This window comes from Carassius carassius, chromosome 27 (assembly GCF_963082965.1).
Source record: "Carassius carassius chromosome 27, fCarCar2.1, whole genome shotgun sequence".
Taxonomy (NCBI): domain Eukaryota; kingdom Metazoa; phylum Chordata; class Actinopteri; order Cypriniformes; family Cyprinidae; genus Carassius; species Carassius carassius.
The window spans coordinates 18,112,472-18,128,758 of record NC_081781.1 but is presented as its reverse complement, the minus strand read 5'-3'; the positions used below and the strand labels follow the sequence as shown (position 1 = coordinate 18,128,758).

The following is a 16,287-nucleotide window of genomic DNA, read 5'->3' as shown; positions in this document are numbered from 1 at the left end:
AAAATGTGTTGATATATTTTTAAAACAACATTTTGGTGGTCATCACTAAAAAAATAAAACCAAATATTTTCTTATCTTTGCAGCATAATACATGATCATTCCACTGAACTGACACTGACTCTGTGTTTAAAAATTAACATGCACAGAGGTATATGTGTCAAAATGGATACCTTTCCTTGTCAAGTTACAGAGCCACTGGAAAAATCTGCCTGCCAAGACACTGAGGTCTGGTTTTTGCTGGATCCGGTTGTGAGATGATCTCTATATGAACGACAGCATCTCCTTTCACTCATTACGTGCTGTGCCTGTGACATCATTACCAGAATCAGGGCTGAGCCAATAGGAGGGTGAGATCCTGTAACCTCTGACTTTTGACTTCTCGCCCTGTTTTCCATCACGCTGTGCGTTCCATCACACTGTGTAATTTGACACAGAAATGTCAGTGTAAGATACCAAACTAATAGTTAAGAGAGTGAGTGAACTCCACAGGTCGTGACTTTTTACATCACAAACACAATCACCTACAAACTACTTATACAACAAACTACTACAAATACTACAAACTACTAAATACCCCAGACAATGCATCTCTCACAGTCAATTCTCACATAAATGACAGTTATATCTTGCTGATAAGGGTTTAAATATAGACGGCAAGGGTCCTTACACAATCAAGGTCCAACAATTCTCGTAACTTCATAAAATTACAGTAGGAACCCTGATTTTACCAATCTTCTTGCTACGTTTCTGGACCTTGATCATGTAAGTACCCTTTCTGTCAATAGGAGCATCAGAGAGCTCTCAGATTCCATCAAAACTATCTAAACTTGTGTTCTGAAGATGAACGAAGGTCTTACAGGTTTGGAACAACATGAGGGTGAGTAATTAATGACAGAATTTTCATTTTGGGTGAAATAACCCTTTAAATTCATCAACCTTTAATTTTATAGATGTTAGATTTCTGAATAAAATGATTTAGAAACAAAGTCCTGTTTGTCCACTTTCAGTGAAGCATTGCTTTTGGGTCGGTGCTTTGACTAATATAAAATTGTAAGGAGGAATTCCATTAGAATTTACATACAAAAGTACAAATTCTCAATTTATAATATTGAAAAACTATTCTATAAAAATATTATTTTACTTGATCTATGTCCCTTATTAATAAATGTATTAATAATTTTGTAAAAAGAAACAGTTAATTAAACACATTTACAGTATGCTATATTTTAATACTGTATTGTATAAGTAGTTTAAAGCCCTGATAACATGATTGAAACATACTATATTATTATTATTAAAAATGCATGGTTTATAATAAATCTATGCGCTAAACTATTTGCATCTAAAAGCCATCGAGAAGAGAGGTGTGTCGCTGTCTCTCTCTCTCTCACACACACACACACAGTCGTGCTCTTGTGACTCGGGTGAGTGCGCATGAAATTACAGTCGCTCTCTGAAGTAACAGTAGCAGCGCTCCAGTCTGCGAGAATCTGACTCGAGTCTAGCACTCACTCACTCACTCACTCACTCACTCACATCCTCTGGAGAGAGCAGCAGTCACGAGCTTTACGCGGAGAGACAGCACTTCCGACGGCTACAGGTATGGGCACTTTACACACCAGCCGGGCAAATCCCGTGCTCAGTGCGCGCTTGAGTTTGAACCCCAGCTGCCTGAGGCACACTGAAAGGATTCATCAGCATTTAGTGCACGAAGTGTCAGATATTTTCATGCTTTTGAGAAAGATGCATCGCATTGTGCGACTGGTTAAGTAAGTTCGAATAGGTTTATCGCATGTAAATTAGCCTGCACGTTTCTGGCAATTAGGCAAGATTTTAGAAAACAAAACGGAAATTCAAGATTACTGCGCTTTTTGATGCCGTGACCAATTATGTGCTATAATTAAAATAACAGTCAAGTGTAGAATAGCATACTATTCCTATTTCGGTCACCATTACCATTATTTAAGTTCTTATTAAAGTATTACATCATTTTGATTTTAAAGGAATAGTTCTGTACTCACCCTTATGCCTTCCTAAACTCATTCTTTCTCCTGTGCTACGTAAATTATTTCTGAAATGTAACCTGGCACTGATTAGGCTACAAGTTACAGGAGTATCCCTGAAATCAGTAACATAATCTTTTTACCTGACACTTTTTAGGTAGCTTAATCTTAACTAATTATTAGTTGGAAAAAGTGATATAACAACAACGAATAGTTCCGGTCTGCTTGCTGATTGGTCAATACCTGTGCAGGATATCACTGCGCTTCACCCATAGTGGATCGTTATTTTTGTTGCATAACAACCTTCTGATGCTACGCGAGGGGCTATATTCTGGCGGAGGAATTGGATTCATAGAAAAGGTAGGCTAATACAAGTAAAAAAAAAATAGTAAAATACATTTAACGGTGTTATTAATATTTTAAATCACATTAAAAGACACTCTAGCCTTGCTGTAGCCTAATTTGTGCATAACACTCTTTCAGAAAACTATTAAAATAGTAAATTAGCAGTAGGCTATTTAATAACCCAGATTACATTGCTCTTAAAACACAAAAAGAATACAAGTCTTAGTCTCACCGTTCACTTTCATTGTATGGAAAAAGGTGCAATGAAAATGAATGTTGACTGAGGGTCTCCACAGAAGAAATAATAACTTGAGGGTCAGTATTTTGTCAGAAGTTACATGTGTAGGTGAAAAAGAAAACGTGAAACTCATTTTATAGCTACATTATGCCCTTCTTATAGGCAGATAAGCAGATTTATAATGTCTTTTTAACGTTTGATCATTTCTATTGGCAGTTTTCTAGCAATTGCTTTTCAGCGCTTTATTCATGGGTCTATTTTTCCAATTTTGCATGTGATGGTGTGTTTTTGTTCAACATAATGACTTGTTTTGCAATCATGCTATGGCTTTTGCTGTAACATTTAGTTATGAGAGTTTGCTATTGCTTCATGCTGACTGCACGTAGCCACCAGTCAGTTCAGTATCGGTCATTTGCCTAGATTTGAGTAAGATTTTCCATGTCACCAGGAAGGGGGTGAGGTCTGTCGTTGCACCCAGTCATATTAAATTATTCAGATACCATCTCTATTTTTCACTGAAACACAGAGCCATGCACAGCTTGACACCTTTAAATGGTACAAAAGTAGAGAATAGCATTTGTAATGAACCACCATGTTCTCCACCAGGAGTTTACTGAGCATGGGTTTCTTTAAAATAACAGATACTCAAAAGTGCAATGGCCAACAATAACACCTGCACTCAGGTGTTTTTCAGGGTTGCCCGTCTGAAAATATTTTGATGAGCAAATGTAGTCTTTGTGTGGCCGCCTACAAAGCCAGTCTTCCACAGTGCTCTGTCTCACTATAAATGGCACCAAGCACACGCACAGCCCTTTGATCCCTCACTCAAGCCCCTTTTGTCTTTGCCACTCACTTTCACCAATGAAAAAGCCTGTCTGCTAACAAGGGTCTGGGGAGTGAGCTGCATTTGTGCTGGTCACCGTCAACATAATAGCGACTAGCGAGCATGAATAATCAGTCCATTTCCAACCAACATTAAAGGCAGAGAACATAAACCGCTTAGTTTCTTTATCTGTCTGCCATCCAGCATCTGTGTGCTGCTAATTAATCTGAATGGCGCTTTTAGTAAAAAACAAAAAGTTTTTGGTAAGATTTTTCATGGTCTGTCCGAACTGCTGTGATCTTTAATGGCAGTGTGTAAGATTGTAGCTTGTGGGTCTGTGTTTTCGTGCGTATAGGTGTCGTTCTTTTGTTCAAATGGTTTAGTTCTTCATCGTTTCATTTTCACCGTCCTTTAATCCTTTTCTTTTATAGTACTGCATATTTCTACTTTCTTTCATCTGCTCACCCCCCAGTTTTTCTGGTGTATCCCTCGTCCTTTGATTCAGTTGTGCCATCCAGTTCCCAAATGGTATCAAGGGTAAACTACAATGATAATGACAGTATAATATCCTGTCTACCAAGACCTTTGGTTTCAAAAATATCTTTAAAGTGGCTGTTCTGTAGTAAATGACTCTCTCATTTTACCTGTCACCTGTCTGGCTTTAGAGCTTTTCTGTTTCTCATTACATCAAAGCATAAGAAGCGTCATTGTGGTCTCTTCATAGCCTTATCTCAGATCAGCTAAACCTGGATACTGGTTTTATCCATCCATGGAAATGATCAGGTGATAATATGCATTCAGATTAATTAATCATCAGATTTAAAAAAAAATAGTTTTTTTGTGTGAATGTGCAATGTAGTGAATGAGCAGCATTTGTATGCATGAATGCATGCATGTCTTTTATGCAGTATATAATAATAATGCTACAACTAAATTCAAAAATCCGATTCTTTATCACACAAATACCATGTGTTGTAATACACGTTTTCATGGTAAAGGGCCGTATTAGTCACCCAGCCTTCATCATTCACAGAGGACGGTGTGCATATGTGGCAAGCGGAGGGCTGAGGAATCAGCCTTCAGGACCACCAGCTGCTCCACGTCACATTAGACAGATCATGCGGCAGATAGATTATGCAAGCCAACCGTACTCATGTGAGCTTCATGTAAATGTATCCAGTCTGTCCTGTGTATTATTTAAGCAGTATTGCACGAGTCAGAGTGTTGGCTTAATACTGCTCAATAAAGTATACTCAGTATCTTACATTTTAGGGTACATTTATGTGACAACAATGTACTAAAAGCATTTTGCGTTTTTAAAAAGATTAGTGTACAGTCAACAATGTTGTCAAAATGATCCCCATTCCCTAGGATCTGTGAAAACTACTTAAATTGCTGTATTATTCATGCCAGGCTAGTAGTTGGTGAAGAAATACTATGGACCTGTTCACAAACCTATAGACTGTGCATGACATTACAGTTTTAAAAATTTTGTGAAAACAGATCAACAAATCACTATCATGTGAACATCCCCTTAGACGCAATATTGACGGTTACTTTAGCCATTTTTGCTTCATCAATAAAAATGTTTTCCCAAACAAAGCTTCTTTGAGCAAGACACACTGTTTTTTTTGCTCCTGAATAAAAATGTTTATGAACAAATTATTTGAGTGAATGATTCTCTGACTTATTAATAAAGGCAGCTAGTTGCTTTATTCCTAAATGAATCAGTGTTTCTAAAAAAGTTTCTTTGAGTGAATGATAAATGGCTTACTCATAAATACATTGACTTGTCGCCATCTACTGGCATATTGATGTAACCTGTAGAAAGAGTGAATGAAAAATCCCCACTACAGTGTGTCCATAAAGTGTCATTGTTAAAAAAACTAAATTTAAACTATTGAATAAAGCTTAAATAAATAAATATATAAATAGTTTAAAGTAACATATGAAGGTAAAATAATGCCTAAAAGATTTGCATACGCAGGGTAAAAGTTGCGGAAGTGTAGAAAACACTGTAAGCGTAAATTAACCTTGCATGAGCAAGAGAAGCTTTGTAAAGGTGTAAATCGCATTCAAGGTAAGAAAAAATTATGTGCAGCATTTTACTGTTAATCGTAAGTGTAATTAATTTATTATGAAACTGCAGCTCCTTGCTAACGCAAAATAAATATGATCTGCATTCCTCTGACTTCCATTTTTCCACGCTTGCACTTTTGGCAAGTTGTTTTCACTAAAATACGGTCAAAAGTACTGCAAGCCTGTGAATAGTGATTTGCAAGTGAAAACAATAGTTTAAAGAACTGCAAAATTGATTGACTGCAAAGAACCAATCTGTATGCGTAAAAAAAAACTGTTGTAAAATGTCTAAATGACTAGTTAGGCATGTGGGGCAAAAAGTTTGATTCTCTCACTCTTTTGCAAGCATGAGAAGGAGGGTGCGTCCACCACCTTCTTGTAGCCAATCAAACGAGGCTCTCACTGACTCTCCATTTACTCTTATCTGATTGGTTCAATAAGTACATCACATGCCAAAACATTAATCTTCATTTAGTTCAGGATTGTTTTTAATGCCAGAATGGTACTTTTAACATACATATACACTAAAAATAAATAAACAATTATACTTTCGAGTAACTGTAAAATGCTGCACATAACTTTTTCTTATGTTAAAATGCGCTTTACACCTTTACAAAGCTTCTCTTATGCATGCACATTTCATTTATGCTTACAGTCTTATGTACACTTCCACAACTCTTATCCTGCATTTGCAAATTTAGGCATTATTTTACCTTCATACTGCAAATCTTTTTTTCTTACACTTGAAATGTTTATGCTTGCTATCTTATGTACACTTTCACAAATAGTACCCTGCAATTCTTTTAGGCATAATTTTATCTCCATAAACTTACTAAAACTGAAATAAAAATGTAATTAAAGCTAAAATAACAAATATTTTAAAACTTACAACAAAAATTATAAATAAAATTAAATCATAAAAATATATATAAAAAAGAAAAGCTAACTCCTAAAATTAATAAATAGTATAGTAGTATATAAATAGTAAATAACACTGTCTGGAATGCTGCTCTACCAACCAGATTTAAGGATATGAATGTACTTGTATAGTTTGTTATACTGTAAAAAAAAAAAAAAAAAAAAAAAGTCAGATAACTTCATAATGTACTTTATGTGCTTACATCTTCATTAACTGATTTTACTGAAGTCAGAGATATCATTTAATATGTCTGAACCAACTTACAACTTAGGCTACACCAAACAAAAGTTATATTTAAGATTGATATGTGTAAAGTGACATTTGTTCGGTTTACCTTAAGAATTAAATATTTATTGGTTCTTTAATCTTAAGGAATGCTGTTTATCTGAGTTTTTAATATGGGAACAAATTTTCATATTCTTTTCCAATTTCATATACTTCACACAACTGGATGCTCTGCACCATTTAATTTTCATCTCCTAGATGAATTTTGCATTTAGAATGAATTGGAGAACTGCCTTGATATTATTGGGACCCACTGAATGTATCCTCGCTCTTGATTTTAGCTGATGAGTGTGAAAGTAATTTCCTTCAAAAATGGTGGAAGAGCTGATTTGAATAACAAACTATGTATAGAATTGCTCTGCATTAAATCATGGTAGGTGTGCATGGATTGGCTGGATGCTTTTGGCAGGATCTTTCATAGATGAGAAAATAACCCAGCTGTGGTTATTGCAGGTGGCTCATCTGAATTAGTCTCTCCCACATTCATAGGCAAATGAGTGGACCGAGCGACGCTGTGACTATCAGAGTGTAAATGCACTTCCTCCTGACTTGTTGTAGGTTTAATTGTGTCACTGGGCAGCATGACAGAGGTGATGAACAGCTGTGACTCTGCGGTGGGAGACTTCAGTGTGAGCGGCGCATCTGAGGAGCAGAACATCTCTTTACAGGTGGGTTGTGCTTCACTCGGTCAGCTGGCTGGATGCTGTCTTGAAATTCATATCAGTGATTTATTCAAGAGGAACAAGGCTAATGAAACACAAAAACAAGTAAAAGATTATATATATATATATATATACACTCGCTGGTCATTTAAGAGCAATAGAGGGATTTAATACAGATAATGATCATCTGAATACATGAAATTGCTATTTGCCAAAAAAAATAGAAAGAAAGAAAGAAAAAGGGAATGCATGGACATGAAATATTGTTCAAATATTGTTAGATTTTTTTTTAAATGAATTTTTATTATTTTAAATGCATGTTATCTAATTTAATAGATTATTTCAAATTTTATAGAAACAACAACATATTTAAAGCTACAAAGAAAAAAAGCCTTCCTCTATTTTAACTTCTCGCTTTTCCAGTTTTATGATTTTCTGATTTACTGTTCTTGACATTGCTTGGCGATGTTTTCATTTTCTAGGTGATGCTAGTCTTCTACCAGAAGGTTTATGCTTGCCATAAACTTTTATACAGAAGTGTAATTTTGCAAGATGGCACCAGTGAGAATTTCTGACTAATTATAATTTTAATATGAGAGATCTAAAAATAGCAACAATACAGCAGCGGAAAATGGTAATATACAATTAAGGCCTGTTCATAACAAGAATGATAACTATAACATTAAAGGGTTAGTTCACCCAAAAATCTAAATTATGTCATTAATAACTCACCCTCATGTCATTCCAAACCTGTAAGACCTCCGTTTATTTTTGGAACACAGTTTAAGATATTTTAGATTTAGTCCGAGAGCTCTCAGTCCCTCCATTGAAGCTGTGTGTACGGTCTACTGTCCATGTCCAGAAAGGTAAGAGAAACATCATCAAAGTAGTCCATGTGACATCAGAGGGTCAGTTAGAATACTTTGAAGCATCGAAAATACATTTTGGTCCAAAAATAGCAAAAACGACGAATTTATTCAGCATTGTCTTCTCTGCCGTGTTTGTTGTGAGTGCGTTCACAACACTGCAGTTTAGTGATGTCCGGATTGCGAACGAATCATTCGATGTAACCGGATCTTCTTGAACCAGTTCACCAAATCGAACTGAATCATTTTAAACGGTTCGCGTCTCCAATACTCATTAATCCACAAATGACTTAAGCTGTTAACTTTTTTGATGTGGCTGACACTCCCTCTGAGTTCAAACAAACCAATATCCCAGAGTAATTCATTTACTCAAACAGTACACTGACTGAACTGCTGTGAAAAGAGAACTGAAAATGAACACCGAGCCGAGCCAGATAACGAACAATAGACTGACTCGTTCACAAGTCAAGAACAGGTTGCATTGGTTTTTGGATCACCAGTAGTTCTTTCTGACAGTTCGATTCAATAAACCGGTTGAAGAAAACGGTTCAACGGTTCTTTTGCGCTCAACGTAAAGGCGTCATTGGCGATGATTGCCCTTCATTCAAGTCTTCGGTTTACCTGGGCTCATAACATTAGCACAGAATTGTCAGTCTGCTTCATGCTGAATCACACATGCGCAGTATCATCAGCTGCTCGGAGTCATTCGTTCACGAACCGGATATCACCAGAGGTGGGTAGAGTACCCAAAAACTGTACTCAAGTAAAAGTAAAAGTACTTCTAGAAATATTTACTCAAGTAAAAGTAAAAGTACTAGTCTTGAATAGTTACTTGAGTAAGAGTAAAAGAGTATCGGATAAAAAATCTACTCAAGTAGTTAGTTACTAGTTACTTTGGGTCATATATACTGAGCCTATTTTTATTTAGATATATAGATAAAATGTATGTAATGTATGTGTGTGTGTATAAATGTATATATTTCATCAGCCTTTACTCCAATTTATGTAATTTATTTTAAAACCCTGTCTGTTTACTTAAGTAACAGATATAGGTGTCATGCCATAACATATTTTTAATACGACTGACTTTATATTAAATGTGAATTTAACATTGAAAGTTAAGGTGATATAAAAACTGCTACTAATCTCTCATTGTTCAGGAAGAGAGCAAATAACATTTACATTATTAAAGACCATTTTCACTGACAGTCAAGAGTTCAATCACTCTCAGAAACTCCCATTAAAATCACTGAAACTGTTAACACTGTGAAATCAATATCTTAATTATAGATTCGTACACACATCTGCACTTTGTTGTTTCTGACGAGAGAATTCGCCAGAAAGAGGTCTCCAGTCAGTGAGAGAGTGAAGGAAGCACCGGGATTTTAGCGATGACTCATCTGAACACCTCTGATTGGCCAATGCTTTAATAAGCTCAACAGAATCGTGTGTGATTGGTTATAATGCGCAGTGCTGTAAAAACGCGTCTGGCTCAGTGCCAGCCAGCTAGCCAACACAGATCTGAATTTGGCAGCTGATAATATGACTCGCTGAACGTACTGGCACCGGTGTGATTGTATTAAAATTTATAAAATCTTAATTGGCTATTTTTTGTCTTTTGGAAGCTGCATTCACCCCCCCCCCCCCCCCCCCCCATCTGTTATAGGCCACACACGTACAACAAACTAATGTCACAGTGGTATCGTGTACTGTATTCGAATGTAGCCCAAGTTATTACCTGTTAAACAGTAGACAGCACACGCGGTGTTCATCTAATAAGGATCTCCATCGCAAGCAAATAATAGCCTTTGCAGATTTGCTTTCAATTCAGTGCAGTTCCATAGCCACGTTTTCAACGCTGCTGATGTTCTTAAACATTACAACTCTGAGTGAACCGCTTCAGACGCTCAGCGCGTGCGGCAGGCAACTGAACGACTCATTCAAACTGATTCATGAACCAATTCACTCGTTTGCCAATTGGTTTGATCAAGCCTTTGAACAGAATTGACTCAAAAGAATGAATCATTCGCGAATGGGCATCGCTCATTGTCCAGAGAAAAGTAGACGGCGCGTTTGGAATAAAATGAAGCAGTTATAACATTTATTGCATTAAGATAAAGTAACGAGAGGAGCGTGGCCCACAGTAACGAAGTAAAAGTACAGATTTTTCCCCAAAAATGTACTCAAGTAAGAGTAAAAGTACCCATCTTTAAATATACTCCGAAAAGTATTAGTTACCCCAAAAAATTACTCAAGTAAATGTAACGAAGTAAATGTAACTCGTTACTACCCACCTCTGGATATCACTAAACTGCAGTGTTTTGAACTCGCTCACAACAGACACAGAAGAGAAGACAATGCTGAATAAAGTCGTAGTTTTTGCTATTTTTGGACCAAAATGTATTTTCGATGCTTCAAAATATTTACATTTACATTTACATTTATTCACTTAGCTGACGCTTTTATCCAAAGCGACTTACAATTGCCACATATGTCAGAGGTCGCACACCTCTGGAGCAACTAGGGGTTAAGTGTCTTGCTCAGGGACACATTGGTGTCTCACAGTGGATTCGAACCCGGGTCTCTCACACCAAAGACATGTGTCTTATCCACTGCACTAGCACCACCCCAATAATATTCTAACTGACCCTCTGATGTCACATGGACTACTTTGATGATGTTTTTCTTACCTTTCTGGACATGGACAGTAGACCGTGCACACAGTTTCAATGGAGGGACTGAGAGCTCTCGGACTAAATCTAAAATATCTTAAACTGTGTTCCGGAGATGAACAGAGGTCTCACGGGTTTAGAACAACATGAGGGTGAGTTATTAATTACATTATTTTGATTTTTGGGTGAATTAACCCTTTAACTGGGTCAGATTTGAGGATCCCTGCTTGAGGTGGGGTGGTCCCCCTTGGGAGAAATCACCACGCACCACTCCAGCATTTTATGTCGAAAATGAATCAATGAGCAAAGCAATGAAATGTGAACAACCCCTTACCAGTATTGATCCTTTGTGTCCATTATAGTTGTAAAATGGAGGCTATTTTATCATCCTTCATGTGGACTGTCCATTAAGGGGCATTTTACAAAACTATTTGAGCACTCAGTGCCACAACTGACCAATCAAAATCGACTAGAGAGCAGTGTAAGGATAGGTTACATTTTAAGTGAAAGTCACACATGCATGCTGAGTGTTTTTCTGGTTACCTGATGGATGACTGCATTGGGTCTCCATGGATCTATTTGGAGCTTTTCCTCCATCATTTCAGCCTGATTGGAGTCTGTTTCATTTTGCTCACATCGCTATGAAAACCCAATCAGATGCCTGCTCGTTCATACAGCCTGCCGGATGGATTCAGATTCCTCTCAGACACTCAAGAGAGACATGAAAGGTCACAATCTTTTCAAGGAACGATCATCATTAACATTTCTTTACAACAGGATGAGCAATGTCATTATATGCTAGCTGACTGAACCCTGTCTGAATCTGTCATACACTCTGTCATGCAAGCTCTTTCTGTGCTTTTTAAACCAACATGCAGTGCACACCCTTTTCTGCTGTTGGTGGTACAGATGCTTTTAGAAAATGCATGTCTCACTTATAGCCCACATGTTGTAAACACACGGACACACTCAAGATGCTCTTGTTCACACTTCAGTGCAATTGTGGAGAAATAATCATACACAATGTGAGTCACATCCTGCTCTCATGAACTCTAAACAAGGCAACAGGACTCACACAAGAAGTGAGGTGAATGCCAAACACATCATTAATAAAACCCCATCAAGGAGTTTTTGATGGAACCGCTGGAGGGGAGCTTTTGTAAACATATATTTACTCACAAGTGATTGCACACAAGAATAATACTAGTAATAATAATAATTCTCTCTGATTGCTTATAATGGAAATGCACTAAAATTTTCAAGTAGGCTTTAGTGCTGAATGCTTCCAAGTTTAAAACCGATTGATCTGACAACAGCATGCCTTTTTTAATTGGCATTTTTGTTTTGTTTTCCAGTAAATAATTCTAAGCATAGTAAAACATATCATGAATGTATCATGACATATTTAATTTTTCTTTACTTTTTTGTGTTAAGCACAAATCAAACAACGTTTTGTGAGGTAAAATGCTCAAATTAAAATTACTGCTTCCAATTTTTATGGTTTGATGAGGTCCTTAGATCTTTAATGGAGGAAGGCAAGGTCAAATCATGCTGTAACTTGAAAGCTGTCGGGGCATTTTGAGAACTTTCTGACTTTAAGGTACATTTTAGCTCACTGAATTGTCATGTCATGACCCCTGTGTTACAGATCTTCCCAGACTCCCATGAACGGATCCCAAAGCTTTCCAAACGCTTGCCGTCCATCGTGGTTGAACCCACTGAGAGCGGTGAGGTGGAGAGCGGGGAACTGCGCTGGCCTCCTGATGATCTGAGCCCTACAGATGACCCCAGAGACAAACAGGCCCAGGCTGCAAGTAAGTTCATGTCAGCCATTATAAGAAGTTTACTGTTATTCTCTTTAATCCCATAATTAATTTGTTTTTCTTAAAATATTATCTTTAATTTTTCCTATAGCTACTACTTGTCTTTATTCTCAAAACACTGGCTTACTGTCTTGTTTAAATTAATTTATGCACAACACTGAAAAAATGTTAACCTAAAAATGTTAGCATCTAAGTTAACTGGTTTGATTTAAATCAAATGTATTATTTAACATCACTGAATCCACCTAAATGCTAACAAACAAAACGATTTTGATGGGGATAAATCAGGTAGAAATAGCTCTGGTAACAGATGCAAGATACTTTTTAAAGTGTACAGTTACATTTTTTTTACATTATTTTTTTTATAAGTATCTTATGCTCATCAAGGCTGCATTTCTTTGATCAGAAATACAATAAAAATGTAAATAATATTACAATAAAATTTGTATTGTAATATATCTTAAAATGCAGTTTATTCCTGTGATGGCAAAGCCGACTTTTCGGCATCATTACTCCTTTCTTGAGCGTCACATGATCCTTCAGAACTCAATCTAATATGCTGATTTGATGCTCAAGAAACACTTCTCATCAATGCTGTTGTGACTGCTTATTATTTTTATGGAAACCATAATACATTTTAAAGGATTCTTTGATAAATAGAAAACTCTAAAGAACAGCATTTATCTGAAACAGTATTTTTACTGTCAATATATTTTTTTGGTGTGTTTTTTACTGTATTTTGTTCAATGTAATGTGCCCGTGCTGACTAAATGTATTAATTTCTTTAATAAATAAATAAATAAATAAACCTTATTGACCTGAAACTTTTGAATGGTAGTGTCAATAAAAATTAGTACAATTTATTATTTCATTTCAAATGCAGTTTAAACCATTTTTTTTAATTGATTTTGATTGCTTATAGAGTGGTTCTTTTACCCCTTAGTCAATTTCAACCTTGTAGCATCAGATGCAATGCATTTAAGGAAAGCCTGTTCATGGGATGTTTGATTAGATTGTGTTTTGTATTTCAGTTGACAAGCCCACAGAGGACAGCCAAGAGGCCGCAGCAGGGATGGAAAACTAATGGGCGATGGTTGGCAACAATCCAGCCAATCACTGTGAATGTCTTCATTATAGACAGGAGTGAACGGGAGACTCCACCAGTTAGGTCTGCCTTTCATCCACACTAGAGCCGCCCACCTGCTGACCTCCACTCCCCTAGGTGGAGCCGAGGCCTGAGAGACTGTCTTAACTGAACTAGCTCATGTGCCAAACTCTAGTGGTAGTCAGCTGCTGTGATTGAGTTGTAAATGATCTCCAATAACACCATGATACCCATTAGAAGTCACCTATGCCTGCTAAATTATAAATTGGCATTCATTTATGTATTTATTTGCTTTCGACCAAAGTCTTTCATTCCTTCAATTAAAAGAACATAGCTTCAGGATGTTAATTTGATGTTTTATATCAGCACACATTAAGTGAAAATGGATTTCAGATAATATGTAAATGATCTACAGTGCAATATGGCTCTTAGTGTAGATTTCAAACTCTAAGCTATGTACAGTAGATCTCAGTTTGTTTTCATGATCGCACACTACTAATAGGGGTTTCTTTTTAACACACTTTCCAAATTTGCACATATTCTTTGCAACTTGCATTCATTCTCTGTTATTCATCACTGCTGCTTATTTATTAGTGTTCATCAGAGCTGCTGTAAATGTAGCTTTCTTTGCCTTAGACATTTATTTGTAATGACATTATATGTACATCATAATTTGAATGAAATTACTGTTTGTATATATGTTCAGATGGTCGTTATTTCACCCATCACATGTATCTGTCACCTTCCCAAGGTGAAAATCTTTGGTCCTTCAAAGTCGAATGTTGAATATCACTGTATTCTGTTAAAAATCTACTGCTCATTTGATGTTTGAGTATTGGTCTTAAAATATTAATAATCTGTCTGAGAATGGGAACGAATGCAACTTATCACTTAGCATTAAAGGCAGTTATTTCTACATCCATACTCTGTTGATTCATCAAATGAATGTATGTAGGATCCAGCCTCGACACATCACTGATTTCTTGTGGGTAGATGTCAAGTACTAGCCAAAGGCACTTCTAGTTGAATATGGTGTTGTAGTTATTCTAGCTCAGCAGCATCAGCAGCTCTGAGCATTTGATGTTTTCCAGCCATAGGCAATCCTTGAGCAGATTTAGGGGCTTCAGCAGCCCCCTCGTCTTTATTCTCAGCCCTCCTAAAACTTTTCAGATTAACTCTGTCAACTGTCGGTTCTCTGTAAAATCTGTTATAATCTTCAGCAGTAAAGCCTTAAAAACTTTTTTTTAACTTCCAAACAACAATTCACAATTCGCAAGTTCACATTCCGTGTTTGCCTGCATAAACTTTTAATTGTTAAAAATAATATTTGGGGGTATTTGAATTTATTTGAGTTTCAGTTCATTTTAATTGTAGGTCTTTCTTCTGTGGAATACAAAACTCTTAGTTCCATACATGAATGTCATTTTTTTCTATATATTCGGAATTGGTAAACCTCTAAGATGCACGGTGAGTTATGAAGTTGTTAATGGATATGGTTTGTTTGAAAATGTTTTTATAGGCAGTGTTGGGGAGTAACTAGTTACATGTAACGGCGTTACGTAATTTAATTACAAAATTATTGTAACTGTAATTAGTTACAGTTACTAAGAAAAAATGAGTAATTAAATTACAGTTACTTATGAAATTTTTTACGATTACAAAGGGGATTACATTTGAATATTTACACACATCCACATACAGATTTAACTGATTTCTTTCCCAATTGCACTGACTATTCTGAGACATACCGCCCTAATAATTTCCGGGATGCGGAAATACAGTCTGGTTCGTAGAATCCAGTCATAAAAACGGAATGCCTAACGCGGACGGATTATCCCACATTTTGGATGACTAAATCAAAGGTAGGTCAGTACACTTGAATCAAAACATGACATGGACTAGTGTCTGTTAATATAAAGCCCCAAAAATGCAATATATGACTCCTGCACGTTCTGCGTGTCTGTGGAAATCAGGCGCGGACTGGACACCGGGAGAACCGGGACAATTCCCAGTGGCCTGGCAGACGATTTTGCCCCACTATTTAATATCATTATTGTATAATTGCCTGCCGAATGTACTAAATTGCGAATCCGCCATTTGATAATTGAATCTCTAATAAGTCATGAATTGTTAGTCATGACTCGCGCGCTCTCCGCGCCTCCGACAAACGGTTTGGATCAGACTCAGAGTAATCAATGCGAGAGAGAGAGAGAGAGAGAGAGAGAGAGAGAGAGAGGGAGAGAGAGAGAGAGAGAGAGAGAGAGAGAGAGAGAGAGATAGAGATAGAGAGACTGACTAGAGTGGACTGCTGGAGCAGAGAAGCAGAACTCCTGTTCTGGGTTTCATCTGTAAAGATGCTTTTTTGTCTTTGTTTTTTATTTATTTAATCAAGCAGCAGCACGTTGCTCATCAGTCATCACTCAAAATACTATATAAAGGACATCATTATTATCTGTTGTAATGTTAC

At 36.6% G+C, this 16,287-nt stretch overlaps 1 protein-coding gene across 2 annotated transcripts; it reads left to right on the top strand.

The window, feature by feature from the left end:
- The first annotated feature begins 1,422 nt into the window (after nucleotides 1-1,422).
- Nucleotides 1,423-14,736, top strand: si:dkeyp-72h1.1 (uncharacterized protein LOC799956 homolog). Of its 2 annotated transcripts, none has more exons than XM_059513036.1 (4): nucleotides 1,423-1,600; nucleotides 7,251-7,360; nucleotides 12,541-12,706; nucleotides 13,747-14,736. In XM_059513036.1, the coding sequence occupies exons 2-4, from the start codon at nucleotides 7,274-7,276 to the stop codon at nucleotides 13,797-13,799; spliced, it is 306 nt and encodes a 101-aa protein (XP_059369019.1). In that variant the 5' UTR covers nucleotides 1,423-1,600; nucleotides 7,251-7,273; the 3' UTR covers nucleotides 13,800-14,736. The 2 variants fall into 2 exon arrangements, with proteins under 2 accessions (XP_059369019.1, XP_059369020.1); XM_059513037.1 differs by lacking the exon at nucleotides 1,423-1,600 and adding an exon at nucleotides 2,273-2,363.
- Nucleotides 14,737-16,287: the final 1,551 nt, after the last annotated feature.

Excerpts from the sequence above, each read along its gene's own strand:
- si:dkeyp-72h1.1 (XM_059513036.1), top strand. The coding sequence starts at position 7,274 with ATGACAGAGGTGATGAACAGCTGTGACTCTGCGGTGGGAGACTTCAGT. Across the intron at positions 7,361-12,540 it reads AGCAGAACATCTCTTTACAG|ATCTTCCCAGACTCCCATGA; the intron begins GTGGGTTGTGCT and ends CCTGTGTTACAG. Across the intron at positions 12,707-13,746 it reads CAAACAGGCCCAGGCTGCAA|TTGACAAGCCCACAGAGGAC; the intron begins GTAAGTTCATGT and ends TTTGTATTTCAG.